The sequence below is a fragment of the Mobula birostris genome, chromosome 1 (assembly GCF_030028105.1).
Source record: "Mobula birostris isolate sMobBir1 chromosome 1, sMobBir1.hap1, whole genome shotgun sequence".
Lineage (NCBI taxonomy): Eukaryota > Metazoa > Chordata > Chondrichthyes > Myliobatiformes > Myliobatidae > Mobula > Mobula birostris.
In genome coordinates this window covers 23,766,890-23,789,089 of record NC_092370.1, presented here as the reverse complement: position 1 = coordinate 23,789,089, position 22,200 = coordinate 23,766,890, and the positions used below count along the sequence as shown (strand labels likewise).

Below are 22,200 nucleotides of genomic sequence, written 5' to 3'. Positions count from 1 at the left end.
TATAGTTGGGAAGATGAAGGCAAAACCGATTTGTGGGGAAAAAATTGGCACTTACGCGCATGCGCATGTCACGCATGGCCATGGTAGTCTTTCCTGGGGTAAAGTGTCCCGGGACGTGACTGCTACTTTTGTCCCTTATTTGGGAGTGAGAAAGTTGGCAACCCTAACTAAAAGACATGTTGACGTGAGTTTAACCCTACTTGGACACCCCCCCCCCCACCGGTCGGCCGGACCACAAGGATATTGTCCATATTAAACTGGTCCGCGGTGCAAAAAAAGGTTGGGGACCCCTGTTCTATTTGGTGTCAAGCTTGTGTTACAGTTAAACCCATGTGGGTAAGTGAAAGGGGTAAGGACATTAAGGACAAGGTTTACATCAGTGATGGGTCCAGAAGGCAGGTCTAACTGGTCAATCTTACCCCGCTACACCTACAAGAGGAGAGGCTGTACTTGATCTGATATTGGGAAATGTATTTGGTCAGGTGTCAGATCTCTCAGTGGGAGAGCATTTTGGAGACAGTGATTACAATTCTATCTCCTTTACCATAGCATTGGAGGGGGATAGGAACAGACAAGTTAGGAAAGTATTTCACTGGAGTAAGGGGAAATAGGCTATCTGGCAAGAACTTGGAAGCATAAATTGGCAACAGGTGTTCTCAGGGAAATGTATGGAAGAAATGTGGCAAATGTTCAGGGGATATTTGCGTGGGGTTCTGTGTAGGTACGTTCCAATGAGACAGGGAAAGGATGGTAGGATACAGGAACCGTGGTGTACAAAGGCTGTTGTAAATCTAGTCAAGAAGAAAAGAAGAGCTTACGAAAGGTTCAAAAAACTAGGTAATGATAGAGATTTAGAAGATAAGGCTAGCAGGAAGGAGCTTAAGAAAGAAGTTAGGAGAGCCAGAAGAGGCCATGAGAAGGCCTTGACGGACAGCATTCTACATGTATGTGAAGAGCAAGAGGATAAGACAGGAGAGAATAGGACCAATCAAGTGAGACAGTGGAAAAGTATGTATCGAACCAGAGGAGATAGCAGAGGTACTTATTAAGTACTTTGCTTCAGTATTCACTACGGAAAAGGATCTTGGCAATTGTAGCAATGACATGGGGAGCACAGAGAGGGCACAAGTTTAAGGTGCTTGGAAGTAGGTATAGAGGAGATGTCAGGGGTAAGTTTTTTTACGCAGAGAGTGGTGAGATCGTGGAATGGGCTGCCGGCGATGGTGGTGGAGGCAGAAACGATATGGTTTTTTAAGAGGCTCCTGGACAGGTACATGAAGCTCAGATAAATAGAGGGCTATAGGAAACCCCAGGAAATTTCTCAGGTAAACTAATGTTCAGCACAGCTTTGTGGGCTGAAGGGCCTGTATTGTGCTGTAGGTTTTCTGTGTTTCTGAATTATATGTCCGGATAGCAGTCACACCTGAAAGTGTTTTAATTGTAGCCAAGCAATTAATCATTTAACCTAACTCGTGATGCTGAAGTAATGATAACAACTTTAGTTTTATCTTGCTCCTATTGTAGTGTAGCAGATGTTTTTATTCTTGTCACAATCCCAGAGGACATCTCTTCCATGTGATGTTATTGAACACTCGTGGCTAGCTCATCTTTTAGTTGTTTGCAAAGCAAAAACATAGGAAATTTGTTAGCATGGGGGTTACCGTACAATTACAGTGCCAGTGACCCAGGTTCAATTCCGCTGCTGTCTGTAAGAGGTTTCTACGTTCTCCCCGTGACTGCATGGGTCTCTTCCGGATACTCCGGTTTCCTCACAAATTTCAAAGACATGGGTTAGTAGGTTAATGGGTATAACTGGGCAGTGCAGGCTCATTGGGACAGAAGGGGTTATTACTGTGGTGTATTTCTAAATAAATTAACTATTGAAATAATAATTCTAAATACTTTTTATTAGAGAGTTTTAAATGTTCCACGTCATGGTATGCTAACATTGCATTATTTTTTCCTCAAGGTCTGGAAGGGGTAGGAAATTGAGTGGCGATCAAATAACCTTGCCTACCACGGTTGATTATTCATCTGTTCCCAAACAGGTATCCATTTTGAAAAATAGTCTCACCCAGAAATAATCTTAATATATTGCTTATATTGCTGTTACTTGGTGTAAATGATAGGAATTTGCAAATTAATTTAAATTGATTTTAATAGAAAGAATTTTCCACAGAGCTAAATATTCTTATTTTGGAATCTATGGAAATGTTAATATTTTTCACAATTATGAATGGTAGTGAATTAATTTTTTGAAGATAAACATGCAGGATGAAGTTGCCTTTGCTAAAATAATGCTTCAGTGAGCACACGTAAGTGAGTGGTCCAAAGTTCTGTGTTCTATGTTAAAGTGAATAATGCAGGTATTTCTTGCACTTCAGCCTTTTGACGGTTCTCTTAATTTGCAAATGAACTTGTGTATGGACATTCCTTCTGGAAGAGAAGTCTGAGACTTGATAGAAAAGTATAAAAATTTGAATGTAATGTTACAAGAAAAAGTTTGTGAACCCTTTGCAACTACCTGTTTTCCGCATTAATTACTCATAAAATGTGGTCTGGTCTTCATCTAAGTCACAATAATAGATAAACACAATCTGCCTAAACTGATAACACACATACTGAGTAGACCACTTAAATAATCAGTCTCGGCTACAAAAGCATTTCTAAAGTCCTGAGTGTTCGTCAGTCCACAGTTAGAGAAATTGTCTGCAAGTGGAGGAAACTCAGTACTGTTGCTATTTCCCCTAGGAGTGGGCGTTCTGCAAAGATCACACCAGGAGCACAATTTGCAATGCTGAAGGAAGTGAAAAAGAACCCAAGTATAACATCAAAAAACCTGCAGAAATTTCTAGAACTTGCTAAAGTCTCTGTTCATGTGTCCACTATAAGAAAAACACTGAACAAGAATGGTGTTCATGGAAGGACACCACAGAGGAAACCACTGTCCTCCAAAAGAAATATTATTGCATGTCTCAAGTTGGCAAAAGACCACCTGGATGTTCCACAACCGTTCTGGGGCAATGTTCTGTGGACAGATGAGACAAAAGTTGAACTTTTTGGCAGAAATGTACATTGCTGTGTTCGGAGGAAAAAAGGCACCGCACTCCAACACCAAAACCTCATCCCAATTGAAAAGCACAGTGGAAGGAGCATCGTGGCTTGGGGTTGCTTTGCTGCCACAGGGCCTGGACAGCTTGCAATCATTGGGGGAAGAATGAACTCAAAATTGTATCAAGACATTTTATAGGAGAATGTCAGGGTAGCAGTCTGTCACCTGCTGCTTAATACAAGTTGGATGATGCAACAAGACAATGAGTAAATCAACAGCAGAATGGTTTTAAAAGAAGAAAATTTGTGTTTTGGAATGGCTAAGTCAGAACAATTGCCAATTAACCCACCAACCGGTGCGTCTGTGGACTGCGGGAGGAAACTGAAGCACCCAGAGGAAACCCACGCGGTCACAGGGAGAACGTACAAACGGCGGGAACTGTTGTTTGCCCTTCCCACTTTTTTCATAGCATATTAAATATCTATCAGGAACAATGAATGAGGATTGGATTCATTTCATAATTATTGTGAGTTGTGTAGGAATATCTCATTCCATTTTGTGCCAATGCCTCATTGAATGTTGAAAGCAAGTATTGAGGAAAGGAGGGGAAACACTAGAGCGATATCTCATCGTGCAAGGTGCTTAGAATAGCCATGCTTGGAGAGATTGAATTGGAGTTGGAAGTGGATTGGTGGGGTGATCTAAGATGCCGTAGGATGGGAAAAGGAGAATTATTTTGATGGAAGCAGCTCCATGTTTCCTGACACAGTAGAGTTGCCCAGTACAGGCTTTTCAGCCTGGAAAGCAAGAAATGTTAACTGGGAATAACATTGTTGAAAGTTAATTCCATGACATTATTTTAAATGTTGCTTTCACTACACTTGTCTCCATGCCTCCCCTTCTTAAAGTCTACCTATTTCATTTTTTGTCCTTGTGCATACTCATTAGGAACTCCTGTTAATTTTTTTTATAACATCCACTATATTTATCATCTTTTGTGCTAGTTTGCATGCTGTTATCTTTTTCTTCTCTCTCGTATATTTTCTGCTGGCCAAATCATGCTCAAGGGGAGTGCTGCTCTTAATTTCCCCATTCCTGTTCTTGCTCGTTTGGCTGGCTTGTAGCATCCTGGATTTCAAGTTATGTGATCTGGATGGCAGTAGAGTCTCTATGACAGAGGAAACCTTAATCCCCTTGCTCTACTGCCTGTCAAATGTGTGGCTTATTTAATAATTAAATAGCTTTGTCATTTTGACAAGTATTAGCACTGAAATAATAACAAAAAATTAAAGACATTGAAGTCAACATGTTTTAAAATATAAATTTAACAATTTATTTTGGTTTGGTTTAATTTTTTTTAACTGTTTACTTGAAAGAACTTTGACTCTTTCTTCCACCCCCCCGCCCACCCAAACTGTAGTGCTAAAATCTCCAATGAAATTAAATGTAGTGGGTTTTCAGTGCTGAAATGGTGTAAAATGTTAGGGAATGTCGGCACAGCTGGGCTTTCCAGTTCCCTTCATAAGAGGTCAGTAGCAGAGTGTTGCTAGCAGATTAGGTATTCCGAGCATCCTTGTTTTATGTGCAGGAGATAGATAGGCTTAGCAGCTTTTGTTACCTGGTGCAATCTTTTTAATGTAATTTTTAAAGAACAAGATGGATATGAAAAATCTATAAAATAAGCTGTTTAACAAAAATTATGAAGGTGACTCAGGAACGGCTTCTTCCCCTCTGTCATCTGATTTCTGAATAGACATTGATTCCATGAACGCTACCTCACTACTTTTTATTTCTATTTTTGCACTACTGATTTAATTTAACTATTTAATATACATCTACTTACTGTAATTCATGTCTTTTTTCTATTATTATATATTACATTGTAAAGCTGCTGCAAAGACAATAAACTTCACAAAATATGCCAGTGATACTAAACCTGATTCTGATTATTGCCCAGCCTGCAAAACTTTCCACATCAGTATTGTTCAGTTGGCAGTTGACAGCAATGATATTTTTGCCTATTCCATGAAACTGAAGCAAGTTGAAACATGTACCGCTCATGGTATCCACAAATTAACCATTCTTGGACAAAGGCCAGACATACTTGCCCCCGCCCACCCCCTCCTCCCTCCTCCATGCACTCATCAACCGACACACACACAAAATACACGTAACAAATTCTTGGGAGTAAGGTCATTTGAGCTGAAGAATCTCCACGATTTGGCTACTTAAACTACTTTGTGGAGCCAGATGATTTAAACCATTGAGGCTTAATATAGATGGTGTGAGTTTTCTCTTAGATGTAGTTTCCAAAGAAATTATTGGTATTATCTGTTGCCTGATGGCTGGGCACGTGGCCAAGTGGTTAAGGCATTCGTAGTGACCTGAAGGTCGTGAGTTTGAGTCCCAGCCGAGGCAGCGTGTTGTGTCCTTGAGCAAGACACTTAATCACACATTGCTCTGCGACGACACTGGTGCCAAGCTGTGTCGGCCCTTGCCCTTCCCTTGGACAACATCGGTGTCATGGAGAGGGGAGATTTGCAGCATGGGGAACTGCCGGTCTTCCATACAACCTTGCCCAGGCCTGCGCCCTAGAGAGTGAAGACTTTCCAGGCGCAGATCCATGGTCTCGCAAGACTAACAGATGCCTTTATTAATGGCTGGAAGATGAATATTGTCTGATCATTAATTTTCACAGAGAATTGTTCATTCACATTATTTAAAACCAACCCTGAATAGAAGCCCTTAACTCAGATTTGCCATTGTTGCTCTTGACATTCCTCAGCAAAATGGCATTTACAAAGGAGACAAATACCTTGCAGAATCATCTGCAGGTGGCATTGCAGTGACCATTAGGCTCTCGGGTCAGGAGGCTGCAGGGTAAATGCATTTTGCGGAGAATAAATACAAAGTTTTGTTACGTGAAGATCTGAAAGCCAGAATCAGTTGATATGATAAAAGTGTTCTCAATTCTGGGAGTCCTTGTTCAGTCTGTCTGAGAAGTGTATGGAGTCAGCATTCATGCTGTGTGTCTGAGAGAAGTTCACTTGTTGTAGTTATGAGGCAATTACCTGCTGTGTTGGTGTTCTAAGCAACATTTCTCTTTGCCAACTTTTTAACAGCCTATTTAGCAGCTGCTTGTCTGTTGAGGACCATATCTTTAATGTGGCAAAGTTTGAAAATTATACTTGCTTGGTAATAATCTTGTATTTGAGCTTGCAAAATTTGAATCTTTACATACATGAAAAAAGCTTTTATATACACACACTGAGTGTATGTTCATGGTCTTCTGCTGTAGTCCATCCACTTCAAGATTCGACGTGTTGTGCGTTCAGAGATGTCCTTCTGTACACAGCTGTTGTAACGCATGGTTATTTGAGGTACTCTCACCTTCCTGTCAGCTTGAACCAGTCTGGCCATTCTCCCTGGCCTCTCATTAACAGGACGTTTTTGCCCACTGAACTGGATTTATTTTATTCATTATGATTTTGGATATAAATGAATATGGCACAATTAAGTATGATAGCACAGTAAGGGGTCTTGTTGATAGTGAAGCAGGTTGCTCTGAATTGCAAAGATATCTTGATTCATTAGGGAGATAGGCTGAGGAGTGGCAAATGATTTCAGCCTGGATAAATGTGAGGTGAAACATTTTCGATATTCAAAACAGGGTAGGATTTAAATATTAAATGGCAGAACACTGATAAGTTTTATGGAACAGAGACTTGGGAGTACAAGTGCACCATTCACTGAAAGTGGGCAGAATAGTGAAGAAGGCTTTTAGCACTCTAGTTTTCATTTGTCAGGGTACTGAGCTTTGGAGTAGAGACATTTTGTTGCAGTTGGTGAGGCCTTACTTGGAGTACTGTGTACAGTTTTGGTCACCGTGTTGTAAGAAAGATATTGTCAATTTGGAGATGGTGCAGAAGTGATTTATGAGGATGCTGGCTGCACTAGAGGGTTTGAGATCTAGGGAGAGTTTGGCCACGCTGGATCTTTATTCGTTGGACAGAGAAGAATGAGACCTGATCTCGTAAAGGTTTATAAAATCATGAAGGGTGTGGATCAAGTGGATGGTCATAGTCTTTTCCTTAGGGTTGGGAGCCTAGATACTAGATAAGAGAGGAGCGATTTAAAAAGGATTTGAGAATTAACTTCTTTACACAGAGAGTAGTGACGTAAATGGAACAAGCTGTCTGAGGAAGTGGTTGAGTTGGGTACATTTGCAACATTAAAGAAGCATTTTGTTAGGTACACCAAGAGCAGGGGTTTGGGTGGTGACGGGGGTTTATGGGCCTACCACCAGCAACTGAGATGAGCAGTTGCAAATGTCTCCTGTGGTCGGCATGGACTAGTTGGGCTGAAGGACCTGTTTCTGTGCTGTGTTACTGTGACTCTTTTTCAAAGTCCAGAGTAAGTTTATTATTGAAGTATGTATATGTCTTCATATACAACCCTGAGATTCATTTTCTTGTCGGCATACTCAGTAAATCCATGTGAGAATCAATAAAAGAGAACAGCAATGTGGGTGTTCAACCTGTGTGTAAAGACAACAGACTGTGTAAATACAAAAATAAATAAATAAACAATAAATATCAAGAACATGAGATAAAGAGTCCTTGAAGGCCAGCCCATGAGTTGTGGGAACATTTCAATGATGGTGCAAGTGAGGTTGAGTGACGTGATCCCCTTTGGTTCAAGAGCCTGATGTTTGAGGGGTAATAACTCATCTTGAATTGTATCATACAGCTTTATTATTTACCAGTGATTTGCAAATGTCACAAAGTTAGCCATTTCTTACAAATGAAAATTCTTTCACAAATATTTGTTCACCTTTCATATTGATTGATTGATATCCTTTGCTTTGATTATGGGTAGGAGAGGTGTGCAGGATGACAACAGAACTTAGTGTGTGGTATTTCTTTGGGAATAACATGTTTAAAATTGACATTCTTTGCGATGGACTTTGAAAGAAGGTTTTTCCTTTTTGGAAGAGAGTATAATCTGATAAGGGAGTCCTTAATGTAATGCTGTTTTTTTTATTATAACATTGGATTAGATTTGTTGCTCAATTATGTCTTTCCCAGTCCTTGCTAATCCTGTAACGTAAACAACAGGAGTTCTGCAGATGCTGGAAATTCAAGCAACACACATCAAAGTTGCTGGTGAAGGCCAGGCAGCATCTCTAGGAAGAGGTACAGTTGACGTTTCAGGCCGAGACCCTTCGTCAGGACTAACTGAAGGAAGTGTTAGTAAGAGATTTGAGAGGGGGAGGGGGAGATCCAAAATGATAGGATGAGACAGGAGGGGGAGGGATGGAGCCAAGAGCTGGACAGGTGATTGGCAAAGAGGATATGAGAGGATCGTGGGACAGGAGGTCCGGGAAGAAAGACGGGGGTGGGGGAAACCCAGAGGATGGGCAAGGGGTATAGTCAGAGGGACAGAGGGAGAAAAAGGAGAGAGAGAGAAAGAACGTGTGTATATAAATAAATAACGGATGGGGTACGAGGGGGAGGTGGGGCATTAGCGGAAGTTAGAGAAGTCAATGTTCATGCCATCAGGTTGGAGGCTACCCAGACAGAATACAAGGTGTTGTTCCTCCAACCTGAGTGTGGCTTCATCTTTACAGTAGAGGAGGCCGTGGATAGACATGTCAGAATGGGAATAGGATGTGGAATTAAAATGTGTGACCACTGGGAGATCCTGCTTTCTCTGGCGGACAGAGCGTAGGCGTTCAGCAAAGCGGTCTCCCAGTCTGCGTCGGGTCTCGTCAATATATAGAAGGCCACATCGGGAGCACCGGACGCAGTATATCACTCCAGTCGACTCACAGGTGAAGTGTCGCCTCACCTGGAAGGACTGTCTGGGGCCCTGAATGGTGGTAAGGGTCGTGGATAGACATGTCAGAATGGGAATGGGATGTGGATCCCTTACCACCATTCTGGGCCCCAGACAGTCCTTCCAGGTGAGGCGACACTTCACCTGTGAGTCAACTGGGGTGATATACTGCGTCCGGTGCTCCCGATGTGGCCTTCTATATATTGGCGAGACCTGACGCAGACTGGGAGACCGCTTTGCTGAACGCCTACGCTCTGTCCGCCAGAGAAAGCAGGATCTCCCAGTGGCCACACATTTTAATCCCACATCCCATTCCCATTCTGACATGTCTATCCACGGCCTCCTCTACTGTAAAGATGAAGCCACATTCAGGTTGGAGGAACAAAACCTTATATTCCGTCTGGGTAGCCTCCAACCTGATGGCATGAACATTGACTTCTCTAACTTCTGCTAATGCCCCACCTCCCCCTCGTACCCCATCTGTTATTTATTTATATACACACATTCTTTCTCTCACTCTCCTTTTTCTCCCTATGTCCCTCTGACTATACCCCTTGCCCATCCTCTGGGTTCCCTCCCCCTTGTCTTTCTCCCCAGACCTCCTGTCCCATGATCCTCTCATATCCCCTTTTGCCAATCACCTGTCCAGCTCTTGGCTCCATCCCTCCCCCTCCTGTCTTCTCCTCTCATTTTGGATCTCCCCCTCCCCCTCCCACTTTCAAATCTCTTACTAACTCTTCCTTCAGTTAGTCCTGACGAAGGGTCTCGGCCTGAAACGCCGACTGTACCTCTTCCTAGAGATGCTGCCTGGCCTGCTGTGTTCACCAGCAACTTTGATGTGTAATCCTGTAATGTATTGCTGTAATCCGTCCAATGATCCTGATTCTGAAAAGTGCCAGTGGAATACCAGAGCTTTGGAGGAATGGGGGTGGTGAACTGAATAGCTACTATTTCACTGAGCTAACTTCTCCCTAATTTTTCAAAGCAGTGTTCCATTTATTGAAATCTTTGTGGAGAAACTATGGTTTCAACATCAGAAAGTTTTCTGATCACATGATAAGGAGGAGGTTTATTTAGAGTTTGCGATTTGTTTTTAATTTAAAGTGTGTGCTTTTTTTTGTATACCTTCCAAGCCTGAAGTAGAAGAATGGAGCTCCTGGGATGAAGATGGTCCAACCAGTATTAGGATTGAAGGAGGTAATGGCAATTTGACAACACAACAAAATGGCCCTGGAGAGCCTGAAGAACCTGATTATTTTAAGGATATGACACCAAACATCCGAAAACCTCAAAAGGTGAGTGTTTTTATTTTTAAAAAAGCTGCATGAAATTTCCATGAAAATTACTGTAAAATTACTGGCTGGCTGGTGGCGCAGTGGCATCAGCGCCGGATTTCAGAGCAAAGGCTCCCGAGTTTGAATCCAAGTCGGGCCAACCCCGAGCACGTTTTCCATCCGTGCCGGGTTGAGCGTCGAGCTAGCCACTCGGTCTCGTAAAAAACAAGGGTCAAGTCAGGAACGTTCATATCGTGACCCGGTTAATCCGGAAGGAGACCAATCCTGACACTACACGCCAGACGAGAATGGCTGACTGTCTGGTGTGACACGCTAGGAAGGGACTGTAAAATTTCAAACATTTTCTTTTGCTATTTGGTTTATTACATGTACTGTGTTACAGTGGAAAACATTTGTTTTTTTTTCCTTGCTAGCCATACAGGTCATTCTAAATATATCCTAAACAAAAGTATATCAGGGTAGTACAAGGGGCATTAACAGAATGCAGGTAGACAAAGTATAAAGGCACCAACAAGGCTGGAAAGTGTCATTGCAGACACTACTTGCCCAGCAAACTGCCTTTTCCAAAAGCTCCCTTCTGGAAAGTGCTATAAGGCTATTAAAACAAGAACTTCATTGCATTTTAATTGTTTCTTCCCCCAAGGCAGTTAATCTGATTCACCATTCTAGTTAGCCCTCCCAACCCCCCTCTATCTACTACCTTTGTCACTGCTCATCACTGAACACCTTGAGCCATTTTTTATAATGCTGCTTAAAATGTAAATAAATCTTGGTATTGATGGATTTATTCACATTTTATTCCATATTTGTACTTTAATCTCTAACTTTACTTTTTATATAATTCTATATAATTGTTAAACGTTGCTGTTTTATTTTGCTGTGCCAACACACGACAGGAAATTCCTAAATATATATGGTTATTAAAGTTGATCCTTCATCTTGAGATCAACAGCTCATCTCTATTGTATAAGAGGTCTGTTCAAGAGTTTTATAAAAATGGGTTAGAAGCTGCCCCTGAGCTTGGGGGTGTGTGTTACCAAGCTTTTGTATCTTCTGCCTGGTGGAATGGGGCAGGGTGGGAGGGGGGTGGGTAGAAGTCCGAATGATCAGGGTGAAAGTGTCTTTGATGATTGCCCTTCCTGGAGTCAGCAGGAAGTGTAGTCAGTCAATGGCAGGGAGGCTGCTTTTTGTGATATTTCATTGACAAGTGTATGTATTTTAAAAACTACTAAAATCCTATTTTATTCAGTATTTTTATGCTTAATCCAATCTAGATTATTATTAAGAAGAAAGAACCTTTACATTTTGGAATCCCAGATGACACCATGGGGTTTTCAAGTAGATTAGCAGCTACGCAAGAAATCCCATTCAGTCAGCCAACAGTAAGTAATTTGAGGACCTCTTCACTTCAACTTTTTCCCAAATGTGTTATAAGAAAAATAAGTGATTCTAGCAATATGCTTCAATGTTTAGAAGAGTAGACTTTTAAATGACTGCAGTGGATTCATTGTGAGAATGCGGTACGTGTGCTTGTGGGCCGATTGATCATGTGGTAAGTTGTATCAGCCTCCGATGTGTGGAAGGACCTCTTGTTTTATGTGGGCTTTCAAGTGTATGTGCTTTTCATCCTTGTGGACTTGGTTTGTCGCTCCCACACTGCATTGTACATTGCCTCATGTTTACTGTGGCTAACATGACTCAGTAAAAGCATATAATCCTTTTAATTTGTTGTCATTTTTGTACTGTGCATAGATAACATAAACCAAGAGTTATTCTGAGCAGCAAACACGAGGGACTCTGCAGATGCTGGAATTTCAAGCAACATACATAAAAGTTGCTGGTGAATGCAGCAGGCCAGGCAGCATCTCTAGGAAGAGGTACAGTGGACGTTTCAGACTGAGACCCTTCATCAGGACGTCCTGACGAAGGGCCTCGGCCTGAAATGTCGACTGTACCTCTTCCTAGAGATGCTGCCTGGCCTGCTGTGGTCATCAGCAACTTTTATGTGTATTGCTTGTTATTCCGAGCAGGAGTATCCTAGTTCTGAATTTCTTTTAACTGTTTAAAGTTTGTTGTATATTTGTCCTTCTGCTCTTTCTAAATGTAGTAAAGCAAAGTAATTGGAATTGAAAGTGAATTTCTTTCGTTTTCTTTAAAAATCTGGGTTATTTGACACAGAGATGTATATTTTGAACATGGGAAGTAAATCTCTTTGTATGTTATAGTTTAATCTTGTGACAAGTGGCCAATTGTTTCAAATTTGGTCACCTTAAGAAAGGAGAGTAAAAGAAAGTGGAATAAGAGATATGAATTGTAGTTTTGGGTTTCATAAAAAAATACTTGCATAATCTGCTTTTTTCTTTGTAGGCTGAACTGGGAGATTTTGACACTTGGCAAGAAAATACTAATGCCTGGGAAGAGGATGGAGATGCCACTTGGGAGGCAGAAGAAGTGCTGAGGTAACCAGTTTTGTTTCTTCTTCTTTATGTGCAATTGAAGGAAGTTGGATGGCATTGCTTATCGTATTTAAATGTAGCTTGTAAAATACTGAACCGCAATGTGCATCCACAGCCTGGAGAGAACAGAAAACAAAATGCTGAAAGAACTCAGGTGAAGCAGCATCAATGGAGGCAAAAGGTGTAAGTTATTGATTGGGTGTCACGATTCGGCATCGGGATTGAGGGAGTAAGGAAGATTGCCAATATAGGACAGTACATAGAGGTCTGGGATGTAGGTTTGGAGGTTATAAGTGGATGGGAATGGTGATGGCTCTGGACCTGTACTTGCTGGAGCTTAGAGGGGAATCTCATTGAAAGGCTTGGGTGAAGTGAGGATGTTTCCTATAGTGGGGGACGTCTAGGATCAGAGGGCACTGCCTCAGGATACACGGACTTCCCTTTAGAACAGAGATAAAGTATTTCTTTAGCCAGGGAATGGTGAATCTGTGGAATTCATTGCCACGGACAGCGTGGAGGTCAAGTCTTGGGTATATTTAAAGCGGAAGTTGATGGGTTCCTGATTGGTAAGGGTGTCAAAGGTTAAGGTGAGAGATGGCAGGAATAATAGGTTGAGCAGATGGAGCTAGGTGGATGGAGAGACTAGGGATGAACAAAAGGGAGAAGAAAACGATGTGTGTGTAGAGCACTGGGTATGTGGATTACCTGAAATTGGAAAATTCGATATTCATACCATTAGGTTGCAAGCTGCACAAGTGGAATATAAGATCATTTTACCCGGATTTGTGTGTGGCAAAGAAAGGCTGAGGAAAGACTGGATAAGGTGGGAATGGGAAGGATAATTCAAATTCTAGAAGCACAAGATGGCAGTGTAAAAAGAGCACAGGTGCTCTGCAAAGCAGCCTCCTAGCACGTGCTTAGTTTCATCAGTGTAGATGAGGCGACATTGCGAGTACTGAATGTAGTAATCAAGGCTAGATGTACCTCTGCCTCACCTGTAAGGGCTGTTTAAGTACCTGAATGGTAGTGAGGGGTGAGGTGAAGTGTATTTCCTTTAGTTCCAGGGTGAAACACACGGTATTGGGGGTAAGGTATTGGTGTGGGTGGAGAATTGGTTAGCAGACAGGAAGCAAAGAGTGGGAATAAACGGGACCTTTTCAGAATGGCAGGCGGTGACTAGTGGGGTACCGCAAGGCTCAGTGCTGGGACCCCAGTTGTTTACAATATATATTAATGACTTGGATGAGGGAATTAAATGCAGCATCTCCAAGTTTGCGGATGACCCGAAGCTGGGCGGCAGTGTTAGCTGTGAGGAGGATGCTAAGAGGATTCAGGGTGACTTGGATAGGTTGGGTGAGTGGGCAAGTTCATGGCAGATGCAATTTAATGTGGATAAATGTGAAGTTATCCACTTTGGTGGCAAAAATAGGAAAACAGATTATTATCTGAATGGTGGCCGATTAGGAAAAGGGGAGGTGCAACGAGACCTGGGTGTCATTATACACCAGTCATTGAAAGTGGGCATGCAGGTACAGCAGGCGGTGAAAAAGGCGAATGGTATGCTGGCATTTATAGCGAGAGGATTCAAGTACAGGAGCAGGGAGGTACTACTGCAGTTGTACAAGGCCTTGGTGAGACCACACCTGGAGTATTGTGTGCAGTTTTGGTCCCCTAATCTGAGGAAAGACATCCTTGCCATAGAGGGAGTACAAAGAAGGTTCACCAGATTGATTCCTGGGATGGCAGGACTTTCATATGAAGAAAGACTGGATGAACTGGGCTTGTACTCATTGGAATTTAGAAAATTGAGGGGGGATCTGATTGAAACATATAAGATCCTAAAGGGATTGAACAGGCTAGATGCAGGAAGATTATTCCCGATGTTGGGGAAGTCCAGAACGAGGGGCCACAGTTTGAGGATAGAGGGGAAGCCTTTTAGGACCGAGATTAGGAAAAACTTCTTCACACAGAGAGTGGTGAATCTGTGGAATTCTCTGCCACAGGAAACAGTTGAGGCCAGTTCATTGGCTATATTTAAGAGGGAGTTAGATATGGCCCTTGTGGCTATGGGGGTCAGGGGGTATGGAGGGGTTCTGAGTTGGATGATCAGCCATGATCATAATGAATGGCGGTGCAGGCTCGAAGGGCCGAATGGCCTACTCCTGCACCTATTTTCTATGTTTCTATGAAACACCAGGGGGTGGGGAGATGTGGGGAAGGAGAATGGACCAGAGAGTCCTGGAGAGAGGGGAAAGCAGAAAGTTGGGGTGTGACTGATAAGGAAACATAAATTATACACAATTTTTTCAAGAAAGCACAACTAAAACAAAGTCTATTTTAGTGTAAGGTGATCAAGATGGTTGTAGTGAATAGGCTTTTTTTTTATCAGAATTTATAATTTTATTGTGGTTTTGTGTTGTGCTCCAGTACTTTGAATTTATTTTTGCATCCTACTGTTTAGCTGCATTTTAAAAATATTTTTGTTTCATAGATGTACTGATATAAATACTAACCATCTATATTCTTTGTTACTGATCATTTCAAAGAGCCTTGGCCCAAAATGTTGACTCTTTATTCCTTTCCGTAGATGCTGCCTGACCTGCTGAGTTCCTCCAGCATTTTGTATGGTTTACTCTAGATTTCCAGCAACTGCAGAATCTCTTGCGTTTATTAGATTCACTTCTTCTGTTCCTTCAGAATATTGTACATCTTTACCACTATTTCCTTTTCCGTTCAGTGCATCTCATTTAGAATGCTGTCGCCTTACCTCCTGGCCTTTTATTGTTTATCCTTTGTCCTTAGTTTAAAATATCAGTTTAGCAGTGTGAAACTAAAACTGTTTAATATTCTGTGATTGGCTTCAATAGCTGAGATTATTTGAATTCCACAGAACTTTTAAAAAAAACAATTAAGGTAGTTGCTTTGTACACTAGGGATTCATTTGTAAATGATTAAGAATTATAGCATTCAAAAGGCTACTGAACAATTCTAATATCTGTGTCTGGAGCTTGTACAGCACATGTTCAGCATATCTCCAGCACAAACCATCAGTGATTTGGCCTTTTTTATGTCATTAATGCAGTAAAGGATTCGTAAAACTACTTTGCTTGTAAGCTAAAGTATCTTACTACTACTACAAAAGTATTAGTAAAGCTACTTTGGTAAAGCTTTGGTCTTACATTCTGTCATCAAGCAATTTCAGAATCAGAATTAGGTTTATTATCACTGGCATATGTTGTGAAATTTGTTGTTAGTGAGGTAGTGTTCATGGGTTCATTGTCCATTCAGAAATCTGGTGGCAGAGTAGAATAAGCTGTTCCTGAATTGTTGAATGTGTGTCTTCAGGCTCCTGTACCTCCTCCCTGATAGTGGCAATGAGGAGAGGGCATATCCTAGGTGAAGAAGGTCCTTAATCATGGATGCTGCCTTTTTAAGACATTGCTCCTTGAAAATGTCCAGTCAGCATGCTGGGGAGACTAGTGCTCATGATGGAGCTGACTGAGTTTGCAACTTTCTGCAGCTTATTTTGATCCTGTGCAGTGTGCCCCTCTTTTCCCCCCACCCACTACCAGATGGTTGTGCAGCCAGATAAAATGCTCTCCATGGTACATCTGTAGAAATTTTGGTGACATTTTAGATCTCCCAAAACTCTAAATGTAATATAGCTGCTGTCGTGCCTTCTTTGTAATTGCATGGATATGCTGGATCCAGGTTAGAATCTCAGAGATGTTGACACCCAGGAACTTGAAATTGCTCACCCTTTCCAATACTGATCCTTTGATGAGGACCGGTGTATATGCCCTGGGCTTATCCTTTCTGAAGTCGACATTCAATTCGTTGGTCTTGCTGACAGTGAGTGCAAAGTTGTTGCTACTACAACACTCAACCAGCGGAACTATGTCACTCCTGTACACCTTCTTATCACCATCTGAAATTCTACCAACAATAGTTGTGTCATCAACAAATTTATATATGGAACTTGCCACCTAGTCATGGGTGTAGACAGAGTAGGGCAGTGGGCTGAGCACACAGTCTTGAGATGCACTGCCGTTGATTATCAGCAGTGTTATTTCTGATCTGCAAAGACTGTGGCCTTCCACTGAGGAAGTTTGAGGATCGAGTTGCAGAGGTTTCAGATCTTTTTGATCAGAACCATAAGAATAATTGTGTTAAACACAGAGTTGCAGTTTCTGTGATTTGGCATGTCTTGGATTTGTAGTACAGAATTAGACAAATTAATTCAAAGTAAGATCTAATTATAATCTAAAATTAACTAAAGTCTTTACGTAATTAAGCTACCAGTGCAACCTTTGCAATCTCGGTTGACAATATTTCCAACTTTTTGGAACTTTTGGTTAACAATGGATTCTGAGAACTGAACCCCTGTGTAACCCATGGAATATCCTGCTTTTTTTAAAAAAAAAGACATCTCTCCCAAAGGTGATGAAGGAGTAGGATCTGTGGTGTAGTCCCAGAGTTTGAACTTGTATATTCGGCAGGTGACTTTTAAGAATGAAAAATAATTAATCAGTAATTTTTGCGTATGTTGAATATAATTTGTGCTTGAAGTCTTGAAGTCAGATTAGCTTTGATATTAGTTGTCTCATTCAATGCAACATAATATTTCACTAGTATTGAGGCTTTCTCCTTGAGTTTTTTTGCCAGTTGAGCCATTTAATTAACTTTCCTGTTTCTGCATAATGTTGCTCACCTGTGTAAATTTCTACTCTTCCTGTTATTCCCCAACCCTCAGGCAGCAGAAGCTTGCTGAGAGAGAAAAGAGGTCAGCTGAACAACAGAGGAAGAAGATAGAAAAGGATGCACAAAGATTACTGAGAAAGGAACAGAACAAAATTGCTGTAAAACTTTCATAACTATAAGTGATCTATCAGGACAAGTGCAGTATGTTACCTCCTGTGGTAACTATGACCGGTGTATTTTGGCGAAGAATGTTTTTTTAAGTAATTGCTATTGCTGTGCATTTGATCAGTACAGCTTCAGTTTTGCCTGTCACCACCTGATGCTTGGAAATCTTTCTGGATTACTGGAAATCATTGAGATGAGGGATTTTTTTTCAGTGTATACATATTTTTGTCAGGTGTCCAATCACTGCATTGTTCAATGCAGTACTTTATCAGCATCTGAAATCTGGGTAGATTATTTACAGTAGTTCTTCAGGTTCAATATTAGGAATATCTGTAGTTGTGTGGCATAATTTATCTATATGTAAAATACCTTTCATTTGAAATTATATTTAAACATTAAAAAGTGTTGGTCCGTTCCTTTGACTGTCCAGATTTACTTATCATCATTTAGTTTTGCTATTGTTAGACAATAAGATATTACCAATGAAATCAAGGAATTATCAAAATATCAGAGTTAGTGTTGTATATATTTTCTAAACAGATTCTTGAGAGAATGGTAGGTACAAAAAGAAAACTAAATATGTTTATATGTATCTGCTTAAATATCTCAAAGTTGCTAGCTAGAAACTAAATAGGACCGTTACAGAAGCTCAGTTTTTTTAAAAAGATAAAGTCATTACTTTTGGCATTTTGGAAGTTAGCATTTTGGTTGATTACTGTACAGATTAAAATACTATTTCTGCAGGAGCAATGAGAATGTAACTATTATGAAGCTTGATGTGTGTCTGTATTTGCATCTAGTTAATTGACACTGCTGTAAGATTTGAAATTTTAACATAATTTATTGTTCCACAGCATCAGCCATGTTTTTTTTAGGAAGCCGGCCAAATTGGCTTGTGCTTATTTTTGTTAAGCTGTTTTTCATATTTCTTTTAATTGCTTTAAAATGACATGTTGCCTTGAATGCAATTTTGTACCTTAAATGAAAGTTATCCTTATTCTGCTCTGAGTAGGCACCTAATGATAGTCTTATGAACTCTGTAATCTAAAGTGAAAGAATATTTTTAATATTGTGAAAAATATGGTGAAACTGCTGCCTGATCCATATCTAGAACAGAATCATTTTTAAACCTATGCTATATTGCTATTCCAGTCCACATCTTGAAATGTGCTGATTAAAAGGTGCTTAGTCTACAACTATGATTCAATTTACTGGCAATGAGCATACCAGGTTTTTTTTTCATAAATGAGGTGCCTAGATATGTTTTACTATTCTGTGCATTCAGATTTTTTTGGACAAAATTCCCAAAGCAAAAATGTAATTCACTATAGTGCATTGAAAATAATTTAACATACAAGGTTCACTAGACTTGAGTCTGGCTTAATGGTCTTTCCCTGCTGATTCTGCTGCAGTTTTACGGATACCTCACACATCCATTCATGCCTGTCACCTACTAGACAAGATATTTGGCTATTTAAATAATGTCTTTTTAGGGCCTTTGCGTAGTTTGTATGCATCCAGCAGAGCTAAAGCCAGCACAGAAATAGGAGCAGAAACCATCAATGAATAATGTCACTCACTAGGAAACAATAGCTTGGGTAATGACTTTTCATTATTTAACAATTGGTAATATTGTCATCTGATGTGTTGATATAAAAACAAATGACTTTATTAAGAGAATTTATCAAATTTATAAAAATTGCCCTACAGATAGAAATATAATCTAACAAAAACTGTAAAGCATTAATTATAAAATTGTAAATTGGAAAATAATAAAGCTAATATACATGAGTTAGTTCAGCCCTTCTGTTAGGGCTGAACTAACTTGTGTTGGCTTTACCATTGCCCATCAAGTGTATAGTTAGAGCTCTCTTCCTCATACAGATTTTGGATCACTAAGTACTGACCTTTGCATCTGGCATATCATTTCTGGGCATCTGAACAAGTCACTAGTCCTGTTACCATCAAAAAACCCAGATTGCTCCTTACGTAAGGCCCAAAGATTCCCAACCTGGAGTCCACGTACCCCTCAGTTAATGGTACGGGTCCATGTCATAAAAAGGGTTGGGAACCCCTGCCCTCGACTGATTTGTCCATATTCCTTGGTACTTTGTTCAACAATAGCCTAGAATTGAATTAAACTGTCAAGATATTGTCTATTATTCAGGTCTTCCTTACCAACTAGAATTGATGCTTTTAGCTGAACAAGGAGCGGTCTTGTCACTATTCCACATACTGGCTGCTGCCTCAGCTGACTTTATTTTTATCAAACTAGATGCACTGAAATAACTCCTATTAGTGTCCTCATAAAGTGCTTCTCCAAACACATTGACAGCTTTACTGGCCCTATTCCCTACCGTCCCCAATCTAATTTCAGCTCTGAGTAAACAGATTATCTTGGCTGTGTTTCTTCTCTGATATCCATTCATTAGTCTTGGTAGTCAACGCGCGTGATATCCATGTGTTTTCTTGCCTATAAATTTCTGTTATTTTTGTTTAACCTCGTCTGCCCAAACTCTGATTCAGCAGTCGAATCTTTTAACCCATCGGTTTCTGTGCTCACTTAATATAGCGGATGGCAGGGTGGTTATGTCTCATATGCTGTCCTAAGCCCATTCAAACCAGCAAAAGCTTTATTGAAATAACTCTACTAAAGAAATTCGCTCTGCCTAGTTCCCTAGTGGGATTGATGATATTAAGGCCACTTTTATACTTGGGAAAAGTAACAAGTTAGTGTGTGGAACATTTTCAAATTTGCTACTCTTGGAACGTAATATACTAGCTAATTTGCTAGATACTTCACATTCTTATGCTTCACAAGTTCATTTTCATTTGAAAGCCTTCCTTGTATATATGAACTGTTTAAGATCATAAGACACAGGAGCAGAATTAGGCTGTTTGGCCCTTTGAGTCTGCTGCACCATTCCATCGTGCCTGGTTTATTCTGTGTTGCTATCAACATCCAGGACACTGTCCACAATCCTGTTCAATACAACACCTAGCATCTTTGCTGCTGCAATTACAATTGCCTCCATAACCCCTACCACCAACATCCATCCCTACCCTTTCCATCAGTTTCATTTTCATGTTGTACGTTTTATTGACCAAGTTTGCACAGCTATGTGTACTAATGCTAAATGACCTCAGAGTAGCAAGCCTAAAATCGTCCCTCAAGTAGGCTAAAATATCACAGTCTGTTTTAATGTATGCTTCAGCCAGGACCTTGAACCTCACACTCATCCTCTTCCTATACATCATGGAGGAAATTGCATCTGAGAAATTTTAAATTAAAAAAAAATTCTGAAAGCAGTCATCCTTGAAGGTTTGTGCAGCTACTCTTGAGTTTTGAGCAATTCTTTCCAGACTAGTTAATTAAGAATCTGGCGTAGAACACAGTAGAGTTGTTTCAGAGTAACAATGCATTGTTGAGGAGGCTTCTCACCAATAAAATCAGGCAATGTCATTCACTTCCCAGCAACCTCTCGCAGCACGTATTAACAGGCAAAAGCCATTGCTCAAGATGAATATATTAAGGTGGAGCAGACAGTTACGAAGTTTGGTTTGCTGTGTCTCATGGTTATCACAATTGTCAGTTGATGATGTCATCACCTGTGCACACTTTCATTAATGCCTCCCATGTCAGGCATTGATTGTCACTGATTTAGTGAAGGACTCTGGTGAGGTGTACAATCAGTTTGCAGTTAAACATCTTGCACTATCTTTTATTCTGATTCAGCGGGTAATTAAAATATATTACACTCGTATTGAATTTGGTGAAAATATTGCAAAACTCAAAATTATTCTTTGTATCCAGAGCTATTCAGAAGTTTTAGTGTTGGCTTTAGACTGCAAATCTAATACTACATGGTCACATCAAATATCTTTTGTCACTCTAAGAATATAAATCACTTGTCAATCTGGTAATCATTGATCATTAGAAATAGTTTTCTTTGTCATAAACAAGTTTTTTTTCTACATTACTTTTAGCAACCTTTATAATAAGTCATGTAAATTGTATAATTTTTTATAAATCTGTAAAATACCTGTTTAAATTATTGTACAGTATTAAAAAGGGCAATTGAAAACTCGTGGTCTTTGTTCTATTATATAAGTTGGGCAAAAGAGGAAACTTATTTCAAGATGTTAAACATGTAACAAATGTCCATTTGATCTGCTTGTGAAACTTTTTTATCTACCTTTATTTTTCCCTTGGCAGAAACCATCTGCATTTTGTGATAATTCCTTTGTATTTTAGTTTGAATTTACTGAAAAATAAGTAAATTTGTTTTTAGATTTTGCCCAGTTTTGATTGCCCAAAGAAAGGACATTGTTGCTTTCCTTGTACTAGCTACATTATTGACTTGACATAATAATCTATACACACACACACACACACACACACAATAATTTCAACACACCAATTATGTATGTACTTTTAAGATGCAGTTTATCCAGCAACATCACCAGAATCTTCTGAGATCCATGAAGAAGCAGTTGGTTAGTTTGACAGTAATTAGGACTCTTCAGCTGGGTGGAACTGAGAGTTTATGCAGTGCTTATAAAAGGTATTCAACTCTGCAGAAGCTTTCATGCTTTATACAACATTGAATCACAGTGGATTTAATTTGGAGTTTTTGACTCGTGTCAAAGTGAAAACAGATTCTACAAAGTGATCTAAATTAATTACAAATAT

The 22,200-nt window shown here is 40.2% G+C and overlaps 1 protein-coding gene across 1 annotated transcript in view; it reads left to right on the top strand.

Annotated features, from left to right (window-relative positions):
• ebag9 (estrogen receptor binding site associated antigen 9) overlaps nt 1–21,586 on the top strand; it is a 34,399-nt gene extending 12,813 nt beyond the window's left edge. Inside the window, exons 2-6 of the mRNA XM_072252775.1 lie at nt 1,970–2,048; nt 10,024–10,185; nt 11,460–11,567; nt 12,553–12,644; nt 17,395–21,586. Of these exons, the coding sequence (XP_072108876.1) occupies nt 1,970–2,048; nt 10,024–10,185; nt 11,460–11,567; nt 12,553–12,644; nt 17,395–17,515 (562 nt within the window). The 3' untranslated portion in view covers nt 17,516–21,586. The remainder of the gene's footprint in view (nt 1–1,969; nt 2,049–10,023; nt 10,186–11,459; nt 11,568–12,552; nt 12,645–17,394) is intronic.
• The last annotated feature ends 614 nt before the right edge of the window (nt 21,587–22,200 follow it).